Here is a 22,084-nt window from a genome sequence, read left to right on the forward strand (position 1 = left end):
AAAGCTTTGAAACGATTTTTAAACCTATAAAAAAGAAATGTTTAATGATTTGAAAATGATTTTTAAACCTTTAAAAAAAAAAGCACTATTTCCGAATGTTTAAAAAACGAGCCAGAAATTCTCAGTGCCTATGCTATAATAAATATCGATACATGAAAATCTCTACGAGGGGACTGGTCATGCTTACACACGTATGTATGTTGGTACTTTCTACTATAAATACAACTGTATAGCATGTAATATTGTATTTCACATACGACATATAACCTATAGTATACTATAATATGGCCGCTTGCCACGTGCTTTTTGCACTTCAAGCAAACTCTAAGGCTGGATCCACGGTAGGAAAGGTGAAAGTCCAAACTAAAGTTATCATTTTTTCTGACGAGCGCCGAATCGGCTCTGTTACCACTCGTTCAAGAATGTCAGTAACAGAGGAAGAAAGCAAATTCACAACTGAATACAAAGTTTATTTTCAGTAACTCTATCGCTCAAAATGTGTGTAAGAACACCAGTTGTTGACAGTTTTAGTTGAGGTTAGCGGTGCCGGGCATTCCAGTATGAGACATTAGTCCCCTGGTGTCGGTCCCAGTGGAACAGTTACGGTTCTCGTAACCCGTACCTTGTCTTCTCTAATACATTTACTGCTTTATTTGACAGCACGTGAACAGCAGTCGATACATAAATATGTGCACCACTGGAACAGCGTGGCTGTGCACTGCATGGTTTACCCTACTCCGGCATGTTGTTTGATGTCAAAGACTTCTGTCAATAAAGCCCCAGAAATGCATGTATCATTACCTGTAGGCCTACCGGTAGCACGAAAGTTTCCTTACTTTTCGTATTGACTTTTTTTTTTTATATATAGTCCCACCAGTAGGTTATTTAAATTTTAACTAAAGATATTCTAGGGAAGGGTATCAGGAAAGTGCAGTTAAATATGTTGAATTACCCTTGAGAAAAGCAAAAATATTTCTCTTAGAAACTCGTGTATTTCTAACGGGTGGTTCATTCCACAGGCGGTCGAATCCAGTCTGTAAACCTTATATACTGGTAGGCTATGCCATCTCGGCCTACCAGCATCCTACATATACATCAGCATAAAAAGTATATATGCCATGAACTTGTATTTATATGGCACAAACACGATTTACTGACTAGATTCCAGCGCTTGTGGTCAATCAGATTAATTTGAAAATCAGAACTATAAAATTAAAGCCTGTCAGCACAGCCACCCTGTCTCGTCTGGAACACCTTTATTTAATGTGATATTTCGTAAACATCAAGCTGGTAGGATCTTTCCTTTATCAACGTCGGTACTCTAAGGCCTCATGCCTGCACTGTGATAAGCAATTAGGCTTGTAGACCTTCTACCGACATGTCTTGGATAATTATACCAGAAATCATTCTCACAAAGTCATCATAATATAGGCTGGACATTTACCATTTTATTATAAATTTTAACATTTTCCATATAACATCTGAAATAGGCCTAAATATATATATACATATCTACAGCAATATTTTGATCAATAAATTCTTAAATTCTTGTACAAATTTGCCACTTCAAGTTTTCATAAACTGCATACCGGTACATGACAAGCTAAGCTCTTACCTTTTTTGGTAACTTATACATCAATAATGTACCAATATATCAATGACATAGGCTTGTCCATCACACTATTAAGTTGGATACTGGTGGATAGGCCCTAATTTCTGATTGCCACAAACTACCTGGTACTCAGAAACACAACAATAAAACACCTGGTCAAATTTTAAGCTCCTTGGATCAGATGTTAAGAGATGTTAAGATACCATTAAGTATTAAGGCTGGTAGTAGCAAACCACAGTAATGCATGAAAACAAGACTGACAGTATTATCATTAATAGGGATTACACTTTCTGAAAATAGCACAGATTCTAGTGCTAAAATTTGGCTGAGACCACCGCAGGTTTCGAACCAGTGACCTCAGAGTCAGGCACCAAATCGACAGCAATACATGTCAACTGTCTAGATCACTCAACCATGGTAATGCATGTTCGCTGTAAAGCATACTGGTCATCTATCTTCTATTTTTGTGGAAGGCCTGTTGGTCTCAGCCAAATTTCAGCACTAGAATCTGTGCTGTATTCAGAAAGTGTAATCTCTATTAACGGTAATACTGTTACTTAATCCACTTCTAAAATATCATCTGTACCTATCTCAAAACAGGACTAGTACTAAGATTTTAAGTATGACTTAACTTTTAGTGCATTAAAGATAAAAACTACATGAAATCAAGTTAACAGTCTTCAACTTACATGCATTCCTATTAAGACGAAATCACATTACGTTCACAACCGATGCAAAATAAACCTAGAATTCACAGTTCAGCACTGAAACATGGCCTCGGCAAATGTCGTCTTCATCAATGATTACATTTATAAATTAGTCAACAAAATGTCCACAGGATCATTACCAGTCAGCATGAAACAATAAATTCGAAATCATCATTGGTGTATCTCCTTGAATAGCCTTGTATACATTTACTGGAGAAAAATTATTGGAACTGTCAATGCACAAATTGTCATTTATCACAGTCTTTTCTTGGTTGGGGTGGAAGTCAACATGTACACAGCCTGCATCACCGCATGGCAAGGATTCTTCAAAGAAACAATGTTTATATTAGAAAACTACACGAGCAAATAACAATAAACACATGTGAGAAACTTTCACAATAATATAGCACTTTTTTGTGTGTTAAGTATCATGTTTGAAAAAAGAATTCCACACAACTAAATAAAACAGAAGACCACTGTACTTATAGTACTATCCTGCAGTACATAAGACATTTGTACAATTAACATTTTCTGTAAATGGTTCTGAAAAGTACAAGTATGTCCATTTATCCACTAACAGACGAACTCTCAAGAACCCTCATTATAACTTTCACACATACAGGTCTAGTTTTATATCCACTATTACTTTCACAAAAGCACTAAATACTCTTCCACCTGACGGGGAATGGTGCATACTCTCCTCCGTTTTCCTCTGATCAGGAGAATGGTTTATAGTAGACCAGATAGGACCACAGGATTATGATGCCAGGGTTTTCCTTAGGGTTGGGATCAGTGCCGTTAAACCACCCGTAATACTGCAAGCGGTTGTATGAATTTGTGGTCACATGGTTGGTGATGTCGATCCGCCAGCTGTCCACCTGCTGTCCGTCACACCAGCCATCACGGCCGTACAGCCAGGTGCCATGCTCGTTAGGGATCACTCCAGCAGGTACATGATCAGCACAACCCTCGGGTGTGCCTGAAAAGAACAGCAATATTAGTATACTGTGTTATATGTGACCAGTACTGTACACTTGTTAATCTGTAAACTGGACTGTTAATAGGAAGGTATGCAACACAAATCACTACGCAGATTCCAAACTGTGGTACTGTTCCAAGATTAGCTTATATTTCAGTACCTGTGCTTGTGTTAGAAAAAGAGGTACATTCTTGTACATAGAGTGAATTGGATATTTACCTGCATTATCAAAGGTGATGTTGGTGGTGATGTTGTTCACATTGAAGTGATGGGAGGTAACACAGAACTCTCCACACCCGTTCTCATCACTGCCATGACCTGTGATCACTGAGTAAATCAACACCTGCCAAAAAGGAGTAAATCAGCATGTGTCACAGAGTCATATCCACATGTTAACATGGAGCCTGTCATGATGGGGTAAATCAGCATGTGGCACAGAGTCACATCAACATGTAAACATGGAGCCTGTCATGATGGAGTAAATCAGCATGTGACACAGAGTCACATCAACATGTAAACATAGATCCTGTAATGATGGGGTAAATGGGGTCATGTGACACAGAGCCACATCACCATGTAAGCATACATGTAGAGCCTGTTATGATGGAGTAAATCAGCATGTGACATAGAGCCACATCAACATGTAAACATAGATCCTGCTATGATGGAGTAAATCAGCATGTGGCACAGACTAACATCAACATGTAAACATGGAGCTTGTCACGACGGAGTAAATCAGCATGTGACACAGAGTCACATCCACATGTAAACATAGATCCTGTTATGATGGGGTAAATCAGCATGTGGCACAGAATAACATCAACATGTTGACATGGAGCCTGTCATGATGGGGTAAATCAGCATGTGGTATAGAGTCACATCCACATGTAAACATAGATCCTGTAATGATGGGGTAAATGGGGTCATGTGACACAGAGCCACATCAGCATGTAAGCATACATGTATAGCCTGTCATGATGGAGTAACTCAGCATGTGACACAGTCACATAAACATGGAGCCTGTCATGATGGAGTAACTCAGCATGTGGCACAGAGTCACATAAACATGGAGACTGTCATGATGGAGTAACTCAGCATGTGACACAGTCACATAAACATGGAGACTGTCATGATGGAGTAACTCAGCATGTGACACAGAGTCACATACACATGGAGCCTGTCATGGTGGAGTAACTCAGCATGTGACACAGAGTCACATACACATGGAGCCTGTCATGATGGAGTAACTCAGCATGTGACACAGTCACATAAACATGGAGCCTGTCATGATGGAGTAACTCAGCATGTGACACAGAGTCACATACACATGGAGCCTGTCATGATGGAGTAACTCAGCATGTGACACAGTCACATAAACATGGAGCCTGTCATGATGGAGTAACTCAGCATGTGACATAGTCACATAAACATGGAGCCTGTCATGATGGAGTAACTCAGCATGTGACACAGTCACATACACATGGAGCCTGTCATGATGGAGTAACTCATCATATGACACAGAGTCACATAAACATGGAGCCTGTCATGATGGAGTAACTCAGCATGTGACACAGAGTCACATACACATGGAGCCTGTCATGATGGAGTAACTCAGCATGTGACACAGTCACATAAACATGGAGCCTGTCATGATGGAGTAACTCAGCATGTGACATAGTCACATAAACATGGAGCCTGTCATGATGGAGTAACTCAGCATGTGACACAGAGTCACATACACATGGAGTCTGTCATGATGGAGTAACTCAGCATGTGACACAGTCACATACACATGGAGCCTGTCATGATGGAGTAACTCATCATATGACACAGAGTCACATAAACATGGAGCCTGTCATGATGGAGTAACTCAGCATGTGACACAGTCACATAAACACGGAGCCTGTCATGATGGAGTAACTCAGCATGTGACACAGAGTCACATACACATGGAGCCTGTCATGATGGAGTAACTCAGCATGTGACACAGAGTCACTTAAACATGGAGCCTGTCATGATGGAGTAACTCAGCATGTGACACAGAGTCACTTAAACATGGAGCCTGTCATGATGGAGTAACTCAGTACAGAATTACATCAACATTTACAAAAACTGAACAAATAAATCTGCACCTGCATTCACATTAGCATGTGAGCCTGTAAAACAGCATGAAGTGCTTATGTGAAGAAAGTCCAAGTTTGGTAGAGCGTTCGCAGACCAAAAGTGGCATTATTAAAAAAATTTTATTTTATTAATTTCTTATTTTAAAAAAAATTCAGTGATGGCATAAACACTACCATTTTGAACGTCTGAAAGTACATTTTCAAACATCAAATGTGAAATTCAATAATAAAGTAATGCCAATTTAACAAACGTTCAAAAACATGGTAGTAACTGTTTTTATCTCTCGGTGAATACTATCTGTTTTTACATGTTTACAGCAATTTTTATTATGTCATCAATTACTTTAAATCATAAGATACAAATTACAAACCCTTAAAGGAAGTTAATTACATGTAACAACACAAAATCTGCATACATTAGTACAGCATCAACACATACATTTTCATATATTCACCTTACCTTTTTAGTATCCTGAGGTACTGTGAATTGAATTGGCTGGAAGTTGGAGTTGTATTTCTTATCAAAAGTGGCTCCTGGATGATACAACGGCAGAACAGAGGCTGGGTACACTCCTGTGCAAATTGGACGTGAAATTCCAAATACCACGATTATATCATTTTAATGACAAAGTTTGCTACAAAGTATTTATTTATTTATTTATTTGATTGGTGTTTTATGCCGTACTCAAGAATATTTAACTTATACGACAGCGGCCAGCATTATGGTGGGAGGAAACCGGGTAACGCCCGAGGGAAACCCACAACGATCCGCAGGTTGCTACAAAGTACAGGTTGTCCATAAGTACATTATGATGTGCACCATATATGAATGAATAAAATAATTTTGGAACAAACTATTTACTTTATTCATACTAAGTTATTAATCTGGACTTTGAATCTGCACATTTCTTACTTTTAGGGGAACATGTATTTATAGCAATACTCAATTATATGTCACTGATATAAAGGTAGTATGATTGAGAAGTTGCAGAAAATGAACAGCCTGGAGGAAATCATACCTTTGTTAATGAGTGAATTAAATGATTGTGGTTTTATTTCCACACTAGTTCAGTTTCAGTCAAACAATGCCAAACATTGACTAAAAGTATGAGAAGCCTATTGCCTGCAGCCGAACCAAAGACAGTCAGGTTTGTGGTTGGAAGAAACCAGATCACCCACAATAAACAACCACCCAAACTCTCCACAATAAACAGCCGCCATTAACTATGCTCCAACAAAACCTGCAGCAGAACTCGCACGAGCTTGATTGAATCTGTGAGCTCTATGGTCCAGAGCCCTTCTACTGTAGTGAGACAAACACTTGATCCGAATGAGCAGTAACCCATAATGTGTTGTTATTCCCTAATACAGCGAGAAGCTCCAAGCGAAGGTTCAAAATGACCGATTTCACGTAACCTTGGGTTTTAGGCTGTGAAAATCTCAGGTTAAGAGATGGTATCCATGGCAATGCCCAGGGAGCTGTTTTCATTGTGAATGTGCAGGAGGGCCCATCTAACAAAGGAAGAAGTGGGGTGATGTCCGTCAACCAACGACCCACTCGTCTACAACAGGTAAACACAATCTATATTAGATCAAGGCTTTTGGTGCTTGTTCATCAATATTCTGAACACAAATCATGTTTGGCTCTTCATAAGCAGCATAGCTGTGTTTTAACTGCATACAGAATCATTCCTGATTGGCTGACAAAGATGGGGGATCCTGAGTTAAAGCAAAACATACACATTTCTTGTCTTACATGTGACATGCTTGGAATCCACAAAAGGTTACCTTGTGCAAAAAGTTACCCCCAAGGAAATGTACCTTCTGAATGGCGAGATCCAGCGGCCAATCTCCAGCTCGCAGAACTGGGGCGGTCTCCCTAGACAACACACAAACAGCTGAATGGTGTGATCCCAGTGGGCACAGCTGGTGTCCCGAGTGCCTGGGCAGGATAGTGACATGTCCAGCTCCACCTTCCCATACTGCCTCATCTCTGTGGCCATAATACACAGAATGTACATGTAACGGTTATGGCCATTCTCTAACAAAGCCTTTACATGCACATAGTAAGTTTGAAGTTTTCTAAATTTATACTAATGTGGCAAATGCCAGATAATTTCAACATGCTAGTCACACCATTACATCCAATGAAAGATAACATCAAAAATTACAACAAAAAGGAAATAAGATGCCCTCAAATCATCTAAAAAAATCATCTGATAGAATTTAAAAATCACATAAAACAAAGCTTTTATACATTATCCTTGTCTGTTCAAAAATATATTTCAAACATTTATTTCTTCATAACCAGCAGTGCTAAAAGGATAGCTCTTCATTTATAGTGGTAATCACTTTGCATGCCAAGCTTTCTTAGAGAGCTAAGATCATATTCTTTTGACTGAGTAGACATCATTAAGATGGCGGGGAGAAAAGGTTTAAGCAGATACTTTTCATGCAATTAGTATCTAATAACTCCCACCCCTCCAAAAAATCTTTGGAGAAAAGCAGAAGAAATATTGGTTAACTATAAACAAGGAATGCCTTGACACAAGACAAGTGGATATAACTGTGTCTGGAATTTTGAACAAAAATATATACTAGTATCCTAAATAAGTTTGTTCTAATTTACAACCCAATAAACATGAGAGACACTCACTTTCCATGGAAGGCAGTGTGACATTAGCCACCACACCTGCCTGACCCTGCATCACCTGACTGCTGAACACAGGGACCACCAGGGAGGCCTCATCCAGCCGGCCACTCAGCTCAGTCTTGTAGTTTAACCTGTACCAGCAAAACACTTTGTACAATCAGGAGTAGGCTACACATTGGTTGGTGGTTAACATCGCAATTCACATAGTGTAAAGCCTTGTTAGAACTGTTTTCTTGACATTGGTTCAGAGTAGCTTTTCATTATCCCTTCTGGACTATATTTGATTGATTTATTTATTTGATTGGTGTTATACGTAGTACTCAGGAATATCTCACATATGCATTGGTGGATTATGGTGGGAGAAAAATGGTCAGAGCCCAGCGAAAACCCACGACCATCCGCAGGTTGCTCAGAGATGTAAATGTACTATGTGTTAAGCACTAACCACTGAGCTTCCCACACGAGGAACTTGAACGATGGATACAGCCACCAGCCTGACTCGGCGAGACGCCCCTCACTGTCGATTGCAAAATGGTAATTGTCTGATGGCGTGGTCTGGAAATACACAGTCTTCTTCTTGTCTCTGAAACAAAAGGCCTAATGTAATCAATGATTATTGTAGGCATACCCCAAAAGTCAACCAAATCTGTGTGGTATACATGTATATGGTTGTTATGTATCTGCCATGTTTCTTCTTTACGTGTAATGGTACAGCAGTAAAGCTCTCACTTCTGGTCATTTGACATTTGACAATCTGTATGAAGTTCATGGGCATTTATTAAGATCTTAACTACTTTAACTCTCTCGAAGTTGAGAAGAGCCCCAAACACATCTGCCACACCTCTGTCTGTCAGAATACCATTACAGTTTACTTGTATCCTGTTCATCACTCAAAGATACTACTGGACAAACATACATGTATTGTCTTGGAACTGAAACAATACAAAACTGGGTGCTGGTAGTACCACATCTCCTTACCCTATCAGGCTTGGTGTCCCGAGCACCATACTGGCTGGGATCCTTAGAGGGATGCTACACTCTTCTCCCTCACAGTTCATGTCCTTGAGGTGCCCTGGGACAAAAGAGGTCACCAACACACCTATAGCCCCTGATTTCTGCATGGCAGCCACCTACAATGACAACATCAGTCCTCCTAACATTCATACAATGTGCATAAACATGGATACACATTAAGTTCACATTTTAACAAAATGCACACAGTTTATAATTGTTGATACATACAACACAGGGGGAGTGAGTGAGTGAGTGCTTGGGGTTTAACGTCGTACTCAACAATTTTTCAGTCATATGACGATGAAGAAATCCTTAGGGTGCATGTACGTGTAATGTGCCTCCTTGTAGCAGGAAGGATTTCCATCGCTCTTTTATCTAGTGCTGCTTCACTGAGACGACTTACCGAAGGCCAGTAAGCCGCCCCGCCCGAGCCATTATACTGATACGGGTCAACCAGTCGTTGCACTATCCCCTTCATGCTGAACGCCAAGCGAGGAAGTTACAACTTCCTCTTTTAAACTCTTAGGTGTGACTCGATCAAGGATTGATCCTGGATCTACCGGTCCCGAAGCAGACTCTCTACCAACTGTGCTATCCGGGCCAACACAGGGGAACATAGCTCCTTCAGCAACATGCACAGGTAAAGTGTGTTTCACCAAAATTGACACATGCAACAAGAGTAGTTTCTATGGGTTTTTATTCTGTATTGATTCTTACCTTAGTGAAGAATGAGCAGCCACCTGAGGTCACATAGGCCACACTACCATTGACAGCGGGTGAGGGGAGACAACCACTGCCTGCATCTGTCAGGGCTATAGCAGTCTTGTTTGGGAAGATGGACTCAGGAGAAGGCAGCCAATCATAACGAGCATCCAGTCGTTCGGAAACTATGGCACCACTGATATCTGAACAGAGTGTAAATTCATGCTTGAAACAACTTTATCTCTGTAAATACATCTTACCACTGACAAACTCTGTAGCAACTTCAAAACACACTGGGGCCTCCATGGCTCAGTTGGTTAGCATGCTAGCACAGCGTAATGACCAGGGAGCCTCTAACCAATGCGGTCGCTGTGAGTTCAAGTCCAGTTCATGCTGGCTTCCTCTCCGGCCGTACGTGGGAAAGTCTGTCAGCAACCCGCAGATGGTCGTTGGTTTCCCCTGCACTCTGCCCGGTTTCCTCCCACCATAATCCTGGCCGCTGTCACATAAGTGAAATATTCTTGAGTATGGCGTAAAACACCAATCAAATAAATAAATAAAATAAATAAAAACACATACGATTGATACAAATGACTAAGTCTAGGCAACTAAATGCACTGTACAAGATCTGCAAAAATTTTCTCTGGGGAACTTCTCACAGTTTCAAATATTCTGTGACAACGCACATATTTATCAGTGTAAGATTTTGATGTACAAAATATTCATATTCAAAAGACTAACAGCTATCAGTCAACCTGTAACCTGTGTATGGTTGTGAGTTTTTCCCCTGCTCAGCCTGGTTTCCTCACGCCATAATGCTGGCCACTGTCCTATACGTGAATCACACGTATTCTTCATCATGACATAACAACATCAATCAAATAAATATACGTCCGTCAACCTACTGCTTGGCTTATTACATGTACACAGATGTTGTTACCTGGCGACTGAACAACCACTTGGGAATAGCCACAGTTGTGATCTACACACATCCATTCCTTTAGTACACTGGGTATCCAATTCCCTAAACCCTTCACAGGGCTAACAACAAAATGAAGCCGACTGGAAATATCACTGAAGCTAACCGAACTGGACCTGTATGGAGAAAACAACTCAATTACAGCCTATGGATCAAATCTGACTGTTTACACTCCCAGTGAATTGTATGTGGGTGGGATGGGAAGAGGAGTTCAATAATTAACACAGTTGAATAATGAAGTTGAGCATATAAATACAAACATAAATACGAAACAGTTGTGGTATGTCTAAAAGGTACATAAAACATCCTTGGGAAAAGAAAAAGGGATAAAGTTTTAATTCTGGTTTGTATGAGCCGTAGGTTTATGTCATATTGTTTAAAATCGTATTTAACATTTCAACATTAGCATAGAGTGCTTTTAATTTTAAGTCAATCATATGATAAGCTGGTTCATTTCTTTGGCTAAACTGGCCTACTTAATTAGATATGAAATAAGAGCATTCAGAGAGATGTGCACCGGTACAATAACTGTGCTGCCTATTGATGTTTATAAGCCTACACTGCCCCTTTCGGCCTGTTGCCAGTGACTGTGTAAAAAACATGGTGGGTTATAAACCTTACATAGATTGAAAACCCCGCACTATCTGTTGTTTCATCCACAGCGCAGTTGAAAAACCGTCTTTGAGAGGCACATCAGACAGAAATATAACATGAGTGTTGTTAGGTAGTTTGGAGAGTGGTGTGATTAACGCCACGAAGGAATTCCACAGACAGTCCATGAACCCCACATCTGGATCATACACGTGAAACATCAAGCTCTTGTTTAACAGTTCCTTGTTAGGGAATTCTAGCACGCCGTCTAATGTTATCAGACTAAATGCGGGGGCCTTGTCACCGGGGTTGTACGTCACGATCTCTCCATCTTTCAACTTTTCTTCGTTTAATTTATTGAAATGAGCAATGTTAAAATCCGCCACCTGTTTTTGGTGCTTTGTTATTCGTGTCTGTTGTTTGAGTCCACCATTGACATCAGTCTTCATCTTGCCCTGCATCGGGCGCAAAACTTCCTGATGAGCTTTAGCTAGTTTAGCAGGTTTATTATCGTTCGGCCGCTGCAGCTTGAACGTGTTGAATCTGGAACTACCCTTCAGCTCCACTAAATGTTCATGTAGTAATGTTGACCGAGAAATAAATAGCAACTTATCACTATCTTCTCTTGAAAGAGATATCTGTTCGCTCAAAACAACGATAAACACCACAAGAAAAAATAATACAAAATGACACACGCTTGTGAACGCCGCCATTTTTGTGTCATGTGATTTGCTCGGCAAATTAAATTCTACACCTTCATGTAAGTCGGATAAAGCTACGTGGATTTGGTTGCAATGTCACCTAGATAAAATGTTGACCAAATACTAGTATTGATACTTGTTTTTGTCGGATATGCACCAAGACTGTCAAATATATCATTTCAGAACACAAGTTAGTACGGTAAGCCAGTACAGTAAGACAGTAGGCCTAATTTCACTCACTTGCTTGTCGGAAATGTTATTTAGGCCTGTTTCCTCAACCATGGGGGCTACCTGTTTGTGCCAGTGTTTATTTGTCTGTTTGTCAGCAACTTTACGAGAAAGGTTATGCAGGGATTGTGATGAAATTATGTGCACTGGTAACCCGAATCGACATGGATCCCAGATGACCGATTAGAGCAGAGTATACTGTCCCTTTGACTGTAGTGCGGGAATTTGTAACTTCAGCTATGGCGGAGGTTTGCGGCCTTTGCCTTCCAGTTCATTACCGTCCACCAGGAACATTATGTTTTTGCCGTCTTTTGGTGGCCTGTCTGTCGGCGAAATTACGTGCACGGGTTGGCCTTGGGCCAAGGACCAATCCAATAAATGTTGATGTTGATCCGGATCAACAAAGTATGTGAACGATTCTTCACCATTGATAGGCTAGGTGATACGCAAATGTAAATGCATGGCAGCTAGTAGTTGTAACGACTGAAGTTTGTTCTCTAGGAGTATCCTCTCTAGGCCTATTCCATTCAGCTGAATAGTGTTCTTACGGCACACTTACGGCACCACAGGAGGCCTGTATATTCACTAATTTTCACTTGACCGGGGTCAGCTTTATGGTTTATAAAATATAATGAAATGATATTAAGTCCAGACAACGGGCACTTGGCACTGTGCCATGCAGTCAAAACTCTACGAGTATATTCGTCTAAAATAGCCAGGTAATACAATTTTAAATGAACTATTCAGAGTATATAGGCTATATAGACGTGATATTTTCAAAACCCGAATGAACAGTAGGCCTACGCACATGGTGGGGCTTTAGGGAAAACTCGTCTGCCTTCAAAACGGAGGACTATCACTGACTTGAAAAAATCGTGTTAACTTCTTTTGCTTGTTTGTATAGGCTACATGTGTGCCTGGAGTTCAAATTCCCCTTAGACACTATTTCCCTCATCTCACGAACGTCATGACAAAGGTACCATGCCGACAAGACACACAACTCAGCCAGAGTAAAACTAACCGGTCTGACCCGTTTCCTTGAGCGATAATCCAGGAAACTACAGGCATTTATACTTGTAAATGTAACTTTTCTTATCTATTAATTTGTGTTTGAGACACAACAATCATTTTCGCATTGACTACACCGTATTACGGTACAGAAATATTAAGATAAATTCAACATTTACAGATTGGACTGCGAAAAAGTCGTATAAATTTAGCCTTCTTTCTTTCCCTTACCCGTCTAGAAAGAGCTATTGATACAGTAAATCAAGATATCCTACTCAGACACTTAATCATTATAGTTTTCGAGGTGTTGGTAACGACTGGTTCTTTAGTTTTCCCGCTTGACTCGGTTAATTCTCGGTCCACTGTTTTTCTTCATCTCCACTGATGATCTGAATGTGTGTTCTGACATGTTGAAGATGAGCAAAGTGCAATGTTTACGCATTATGACCCATCTGTATTATTTGGTTTTCCTACAATATGTTGTCTTCAAACGTCGCCAGAAATAAACTGGTGCGTGATAAAGGAACAAAGCCTATAGTCTGTAAACGGCTACGTCCACTACTTTTTATTTATTTATTTCATTGGTGTTTTGCGCAGCACTCAAGAACATTTTCACTTCTTGACTGCGTGTCTTCTTTTGTGAATTGCATGAGCGGGAACTATTTTTATTTATTTATTGATGTATTCATTTATTTGATTGGCGCTGGAACTATTTTTAAGGATTGATAAATCTTTCATCAGTGATATTTAGTAACGAAATTTGAATACTTAAGAGAGAATCTGTGTCATACTCCGGCTTTCATAAGAATCTTTCATGTTCTTTGACATCTTGAATATGACATCTTACTTTTCGTTTTGTGGCTACTATTAGGCTAAAGAGAATTTAGCCTAACAATAGTCGTACATTTAGTTTCATAATATTTGTTTTCACAATATATACATCATCATATTCCCTTTCTTAAATTGCAGTTTATTTACGTTACACCCTTTTTATGAAGTATCACAAATATGGCTATGTTAAATACAAAATTGCTTTTGTCAAAAGACAGAGAGACTGTTCTGAACATTTGTCCCATAGCAAGCCTTGTGGTATTTAGGATACTGACTCTCACTGTGCACCAGCTGGGACCAGTATTAGTTGTACTGATTTGGCCCGGACATTGGACCCTGTGTACTGGGTAAAGTCTTGTTTATGTGTGCCAATCTCTATCTTTGACTAGATACTAATATGGCTTGGTTATCCTTCCCCATTGTTTATGGGTTTCTTGGTGGATAGGCCAGACTTAATAAACGATTATATATGCGTGATTTAGATATATAGGTCTAGTAAAGACTACAGTTCAACAGCCTGGATAAATGACACCGTGTATCACCTAAGCCACCTGTTCACACAGATAACCAGCGACGTAATTGAGTGTTATAATTGTCATCGCCTGATCTTAAATGAACAATGGACGACGAAACTGAGGAACACAAAAGTAACAGCGACAAATGTCCACTTCTTCACAAAGAGAACACTTTCGATCAGTACAGTTATACAAGTCTGGGATCTGTACAAGACGACAGTGGCAATGAGGATGGCTCTGATTCGGAGGGGCCGGGACATGGGCGTGGTTCTGCCACCAAGGAAACCGTCAGACTCTACAACAGAAGGTTCTATATCCTCACCCTCTTCTCTCTCATAGCAATCGTACAGGGGCTAGTCTGGAACACGTGGAGTCCTATATCCCAGTCTGCCAAACGTGTCTTCCACTGGTCGGATGGGGATGTAGCTTTGTTGGCAGACTGGGGGCCTATTACATACGTCATCTCTATGGTCTTCTTCTCTTGGCTTTTAGACACCAAAGGTACGTTTATAATTCCAGAAACATAGTACAAATGACTTCCACCCATAACAAGAAACTAATTATACCAAAAGAGGCGATATTTCAGTCAGTTAATAAAATGTGCAAGTACTTCTGGAGAGATATTAAGTTTAACGATCGACATACATATGACAACTGTTGAGTTATTTGAAAGCTTAACATCTTCAGGCCAACACTATCAGGATTTCAGAATAATTTCATCTTTAAGTTAGAAAACAGAATGAATGTTCAAAGCTGTTCACCTTGCACAAATGTAATCGTTCCACTACTTTACTTTATAGCAGCTTTTTCTTAATCTTCAGTCTGTGATCTTCATAATCGGTCTGTGCTACTTACAAATATGATCTCTATTATCGGTTTCTTATCATACTTAGAAAATCGTGGTGGTCTTCTTAAATTCGTAATTCCGTTTTTGTATGGGCTATATTCTGGGATGTAAAATGATGATTCAATAATCTGTTAAGTGCCGTATATTACATTTGTAGTACATATTCTTCCTCCTGTAGGCTTGAAAGTGTCGTGTTTAGTCTGCAGTTTTCTTCTTGCTGGAGGAACGGGTATAAGGTGTATCACGGAGGAACAACCATGGGCAAACTGGTAGGTGTTAGTCTAGAGTTAAATAGCTCATGACGACATGAATAGGAAAATACACACTATGGGTTACCTTTGTACATACATAGTATCATAGATTGTGAAACATTAATTTACTTGATTCTGTATTAACAGGTTAATGCACAGCGGTCAGATTTTGAATGGGTTTGCGGGCCCTATTGCCATGGCGGGATGTACCGTTATCTCGGCAGTCTGGTTCCCGCCAAACCAGCGAACCACGGCCACCAGTATTGGAGCAATGTGTAACGTGTTTGGAGTGGCGGTGTCATTCCTCATAGGTAATATATATTAGGTCAGCTGAGACTAAATACAAATAATTTACCACCCTGGACAGCTTTGTTGTTGCATGAAACTGGAGTTATTGATATACCATGAAAATTATGGTTCGTGCATTGTTCCAGGCCTTGTTTTCGAATCGGTGAAACTGGGACTATTTCGTTATTTTATTGTAGGCCCCCTTTTGGTTCCACAGCATCGACTTGATTGCAATATGACACAGCTTCTCGATTACAATGAAAGGTATAATTCTCGTTCTTTCGTAGTATGTAAAATTATCATCCGTAATAATTCACTGTTCATACTATATAAGCAAATTTGTTTTCAGTTAACTTTACTGCTTCGGTTGCCTCGTAGTTGGGAGAGGCTGGGATCAAACCCACCTCGGGGCTATACTAAAGACTTTTAAAATGGTACTTGCTACTGCCTTGCTTGGCGCTCAGCACTGAGAGGTTAAAGCAAGGAGACATGACTGGTTGGCCCGGTGGCTGTATAACGTGACAGGGTGGGGTGTCATGTCTGGTGTCTTTGGCATGGTATTTCGGTGGCGGCATCACTGTGGCGACGTGGATTCGGTGAAGACAACTTGCCTTTCATCGTTTAGGAATATAACTTGCCAAACGATAAATGGCAATCACTTGCCACCTGTTTCCTCCACGTACAATACATTGACAGCCATCGTAAGTGTAAACCATTCTGACGTGACGTTAAACAAGAATAAATCAATCAATTATTCAATCAAAGTTAATCCTTAGAGCTAACAGGATTGTAAGTTGCTGTTCACACATGAGACACTGGTGAATAACGTAAATATTGTTGTAGTCAAACTATGCTGCACAGCTCCTCACAGTCCGGTAACTACAGTGATCCGGGATGTGGCAACGTTACGGCCATGAAAGGTTGGTGTCGCAAGAAGTTAGACTTGATGACTTCGTTTTTAAGTGGAAGATCACACATAAATTATTCTAACTTTTCTGGAAACATTGAAGAAGACATCATTTGATCAGAATAATAACTAAATTTGTTAATACTTCAATTCTTGTTTAATATTCGCTGTCAAGCTTAATTCAGAATTTTGTACATTTGTTTTCAGAATTACTCGGACAAGAGCGTTTAGACGTTATGAAGTTGCTGTACATAGGTGGGTGTATTTTCAATTTTGTTTTCGGTTCTCGGGTCGGATCAGTGCACAATCACACACATTATGGAGTCGGATTGGCGCACAACCACACATATTATAGAGTCGGATTAGTGCACCATCGCACACAGTATTGACTGCGCAGAGTGATTTATACGGAAATATTTTTCTGCCTTTTCAGGCGTAATGTACTACATGTTATTTTTTCGGTCTTTTCAGACGGATTGTATTAAATGTTAAGGTTTTTCCGCCTTTTCAGGCGTAGTGTACGACATGTTAAGGTTTTTGTGGAATACATCTTTCTGGAGGTTGTCTGTGAAATATCCACAATATTCTGTTAAAAATTTTCTTATTGGAATTTATGTTTTAGGCACTGCTTCTGTATTTTCTTGTGAAAATGCCTTCATGCTCCATTGTTACGGTTTACGTACATATAGAGTTTGAAACAGCTGATTCAGTTGTTCTGGAGACATTTTTGTATGCCTTCGTTAAAAGCCCTAAATTCTGCAGCATTATGGTTTTCGTTGACAGAGCATTATTTTGCTTTGCTAAATGCCCTGCAGTCTCCTTTGTTACTGTTTATGTTGTCACGCTTTGGATTGGCTGTTTCATTTATTCTGGCTTTACTTTTATGTTTCTTTACTAAAACCCATACATGCTGTGGTGTTACTGCTTTTTGTTGACAGAATTTGGCATAGCTGGTTCAGTTTTTCTGGCAACACTTCTGTATTTCCCGGCTAAACCTCCACACCCTCCCAGTATAACAGCCACCGTGGACAGGGCGGACTTTAAAGCAGGAGTAATGTCACTGCTCAAGTAAACGGTTGAGTTTCTTTGGAAAGTAAATTATTTTCATGCACAGTTAAGTGAAATCCCCCTGTCTGTTCGCCCATCCGTTTCATACACCGTATATTGTTTTGTACTCCTACATTAAGCTAAGGAAGCCTCTGAAACTCACAGATTTTGTAGCATATTCCACTTGTATCCCAAATGACGTTTTTTTTATTTTTATTTTACTCGTGTTTCACTTCTTTTTTATCTTTTTAAGTGGGGGGGAGGAGGTGGGGGGGGGGGGTCCTGGAGCTCATTATCTTTGTAGTAGATACTTATAGCCTACCGGTATACACCTAAATAATTTTCCGGTAATTAAGATTATCCTCTTTAAAGATCTTAGGCGTGACCCGACCCAAGATTGACCCTGGATCTACTGATACCGATCTATGACTTGGTGATGTATATACTGGTAACATTCTACACAAATGAAAAAGGGTTTGATTTTATTCCAGGGTTTGACACATGACCTGAGAGGTAATAATCCTTGTGTTTGATTTCCAGGAATCGTCATTTTTGGCTGATTTCTCTGGTATATGGCTTGTCTATAGGGATTGAGAATACCTGGATGTCCGTCCTGGATATCAACTTTAATAAGCTGGGAGTGTCACAAGTACTTCGACCTTTATTCTCTAAACCGTGTTCTAGTGAACATGGAACATGACAATTTAAAGGAAAGAATGAGCATAAGTATACAAGAGAGGCGTGTGTAGGCTGTCATGTATGTTGACGTCTTATTTTCTCCAGTCTATTTTGAGTATTTGGACCCAAACTGTATCATTTGTCGGGCTCATTAGAGAGCTCAGGCGACACAATGGCTGCTCTTACAGCTGTCTATATCCTAGAATTTGATTGCGTTTGTCTCGCTTGTGATATTTATTTGTTTGTCATTGTAAACATTGTCCTTATTTTATGTTCGAATATTTTCAATTCAGGCACAGATATACTATTGCAGCATTAAAAAAACCGAACCAATGGAAATCAAGCTTGCGTGGTAGCCTTTTTAGATCTGTTAAAAAAAAACGTTAAAACTGAAAAAAAAAACAGAATATCTTCTGGTGTATTGTTTCTTAGGACCAAGCCGGCTGGATGGGTTTTTATGCCACTGTAGCCGGTACTATAGGCGCCATGGTCGTTGCTAGGTAAGCAGTATTAATTTTGGTCATACTTATGCAATCTGTGGAAGCCCATCGGGTCATCACAACATCTTTTTGCCCTATCGCTCCGTCGTTCTTCACTTACACAAATAAAATATCGGTGGTCTCGTTTTCGCCCTATCAGGCTGAGAGAAACGCAGAAAACGACGCCAATTTAGCTGCGGAATGAGGTGGTTTTCTGCTCTTGATATATCCACATACAACATGCCTTTCTGTCTTCCTGTAATGATTCAAAGATGAGAACCACGGTATTTTGATGTGAAATGGAGCGTTTCTCCCACTGTTTGTGAGTGAAACAAAAAGATCGACAATGCAACAACAAGACATTTTATTTGTTAAATTTCGCCTTCAGGTAGCACATTGGCGCATGGTCTGGAGCCCCAACAGCTGGTGATTTCACAAATGCTGCTGGGGCAAACCCAATGAACTGCTCCTTATGGCGTTTACATCAGCATATCTTTAACCAGAAGGTCATATCTTTAGTTTTTAATGTCGTTTTGGCGCATTGACTGCAATCCGATAGCGCGACAACACAATATATTAATTTTAAATTTAATAGCAACCCCTTTAATTTTACACGGCTAAGATAACCTATCACACCAGCTTTTGTTCATTATTTCTATGATTTTTGTGTTAAAATCTTGTACTGTTTGATATTCCAGGTTCGCGGACACCTTTGCCAAACACATGAAGGTGTATCTCTTAGTGCTGTATGCACTGTCTTCTGGTGCCTTTATCTGGATTGCTTTGATGTTCATCCAAGTAGCACCGTTCCAAACAGGTAACTAACATCGACCTTAAAACTATTAATTTTTCGACTGATAACCAATACACAACCGACCAAAAACCTATGTGAGTGGAATGTTGGTCATGTTGGAAATGCAGAAACTTTAAAAGTGTTCAAAACGTGTTGTAATCACAAAGCAGGACTGAGGTAGTGGTCTACACAGCAAATTACATTAGGCGGGAAAAGCTCCTCATTGAACTGAATTTAAGACACAATGACGTCATTGTAAAGTGTTATATGACAGTTGCCCGACATTGTGCCTGTTTGCAGAGTACCTGTACATAGCCGTGGTTCTTGGAGGGTTATGTCTGAACTCCGCTGTACCGTTACTGTATGAGTTGTCTTGTGAGATCACTTTCCCAGTGTCTGAAGGAGTGACAAGTGGCGCCCTCACTCTTTACTTCAACATCTCGGCTCTGGTCTTCCTCTCTGTCATGATGATACCTAATATAGGTGAGCCAGAGCTATCCGATTGTTTCCATAGGCCCTATATATAGCTTTCGGCACAATTCTACAGAAATAAAAAAGTATATCTGCTACAAACAGACGTCACCATACATTTACCGAAATAACGTTGAAAGCAACTTCAAACAAATGCAAACAAATATGTAAGCAACAAGGGCTTTAGCAGAGACAATATACTTTTTTTAGTTCAGCCTTGCGCGGAAGTAAGACTGGATTTACATTGAAGTTTTGATTACGTTTTACTGGTGATACGGGCAAAATATAATAATTCAACAAAAGTCTCTGCACTAAACAAATCATTTGTTCTCTCCGGTGACGTAAAATAAACATTAGCAGTAACACAAGAATTCGCTACAAATCCTTTTGAGGAAACAGTGGAAATAATTTCTCCTCACTAGCAGCTTTTGTCTTTTGTCTTCAGGGGATAGCTGGACAACTTGGAGTGTCCCCGGAACAATCTTTGTTTGCATACCGATGTTGCTTATTGTCAAAGAGAAGTACAACCGTTTGAATATGGACATTGAAGTGGAATCGCCTAAAGAAAATGCAAGAAGACCAGATGAGACGTAAACACAACTGACACAAAACTGAAGATGTTCACAAGAGAAGATAACTTTGGCAAAGTCTCAAAGAGTAACGAAACAGTTAGATTATCTCCCTTGATATAGTTGGCAATGTTATACAGCAAGTCTCTTGAAACAGCATCGGTGCAGAGCTGTCAAGCCAGAAATACCAAAGAAGTAAGAAATCCAAACAACCGGAGTCCACCGGGGCTGCAAACCCCGGTTCGAATCCAGGGAAAATGCCTGGAAGGGGTTTAGGGAAGTCCTCGGGAGGAAATGGTTTTGGGTATTTTAAACGGTATGTTAGATACTTTTGCTGGCAAGTTAGCACATATTTTGCCGTTGTATGAAATGAAAACATCATGGGCCTACAGTAATATTATGAAACTTTTTTTGTGTGAAAAAACGCGAGATTCAATACATTTACTGTGAGAACGCGATTTTGAAAAAAAAAAACCCAACAAAACATAAGAGTTAACAGGCATGTGGATGGTCTCGAAACATCTTCAATATACTAGGTACTTGTGCATTAACTAGATGTCTTTCCATTCATTTCAATGCATTTAAATAAATATTTTTCAGTTTTCACTTTGAAGTGGTCCAACTGCTATTATGTTACTTGACTAAATGTTATATTCATCATGCTTGTACTTGAATAGCAGCATGCTCCATACGGAACGGTGGAAATGTTACATATACAATCAGTAGGAACCATTTTGCTTCTCATAATCACTGAAAGATTAGAACATATTTCAGTAAGTATCAGTCATTTTACAATAAAACCCAAAATCGTCTTGGTGTTGACACATTCATTGTTGTTGTCGTCTTCATGCTTTCATCGTCATTTTCATCCCTTTTATTGTCCTCATTAATGTGCGAATTTTAATATTTGCGCAATCTGTTCCAATCGAAATTGTATCCTCACCTCAGACGTATAACAGTACTGCTTTCTCCAATACAGTAGGTTAAACTGATACTGATTCCGAAAAAACGTTAAAATCACTGAAAAAAAATATTGTATCCGTCGAAGTTAACACGAAATTCTTTCATGAGGACGGAAAATTTCTGAACATGAAAAGTCTTTATGATTCTC

General features: G+C 39.7%; 2 protein-coding genes across 4 annotated transcripts; one reads left to right on the top strand and one right to left on the bottom strand.

The window, feature by feature from the left end:
• Positions 1-1,435: 1,435 nt before the first annotated feature.
• LOC135472977 (uncharacterized) lies at positions 1,436-12,061 on the bottom strand. Of its 3 annotated transcripts, none has more exons than XM_064752750.1 (12): positions 11,391-12,061; positions 10,731-10,885; positions 9,806-9,993; positions 9,053-9,204; positions 8,520-8,657; positions 8,078-8,205; positions 7,243-7,414; positions 6,838-6,983; positions 5,882-5,994; positions 3,518-3,641; positions 3,016-3,298; positions 1,436-2,643 (listed from the first exon to the last, which is right to left on the bottom strand). In XM_064752750.1, the coding sequence occupies exons 1-11, from the start codon at positions 11,819-11,821 to the stop codon at positions 3,036-3,038; spliced, it is 2,010 nt and encodes a 669-aa protein (XP_064608820.1). In that variant the 5' UTR covers positions 11,822-12,061; the 3' UTR covers positions 1,436-2,643; positions 3,016-3,035. The 3 variants fall into 3 exon arrangements, with proteins under 3 accessions (XP_064608820.1, XP_064608811.1, XP_064608803.1); XM_064752741.1 differs by having other exon boundaries at positions 2,995-3,298; XM_064752733.1 differs by having other exon boundaries at positions 1,436-3,298.
• Positions 12,062-14,653: 2,592 nt separating this feature from the next.
• Positions 14,654-21,698, top strand: LOC135463683 (solute carrier family 49 member 4 homolog). The gene is made up of 12 exons (XM_064741065.1): positions 14,654-15,144; positions 15,669-15,759; positions 15,889-16,052; positions 16,227-16,293; positions 16,873-16,949; positions 17,144-17,191; positions 17,875-18,004; positions 18,524-18,632; positions 19,094-19,161; positions 19,839-19,957; positions 20,234-20,416; positions 20,850-21,698. Exons 1-12 carry the CDS (start codon positions 14,748-14,750, stop codon positions 20,996-20,998), a joined length of 1,602 nt encoding a protein of 533 aa, XP_064597135.1. The 5' UTR covers positions 14,654-14,747; the 3' UTR covers positions 20,999-21,698.
• The last annotated feature ends 386 nt before the right edge of the window (positions 21,699-22,084 follow it).

Source organism: Liolophura sinensis, chromosome 1, assembly GCF_032854445.1.
Source record: "Liolophura sinensis isolate JHLJ2023 chromosome 1, CUHK_Ljap_v2, whole genome shotgun sequence".
NCBI lineage: Eukaryota > Metazoa > Mollusca > Polyplacophora > Chitonida > Chitonidae > Liolophura > Liolophura sinensis.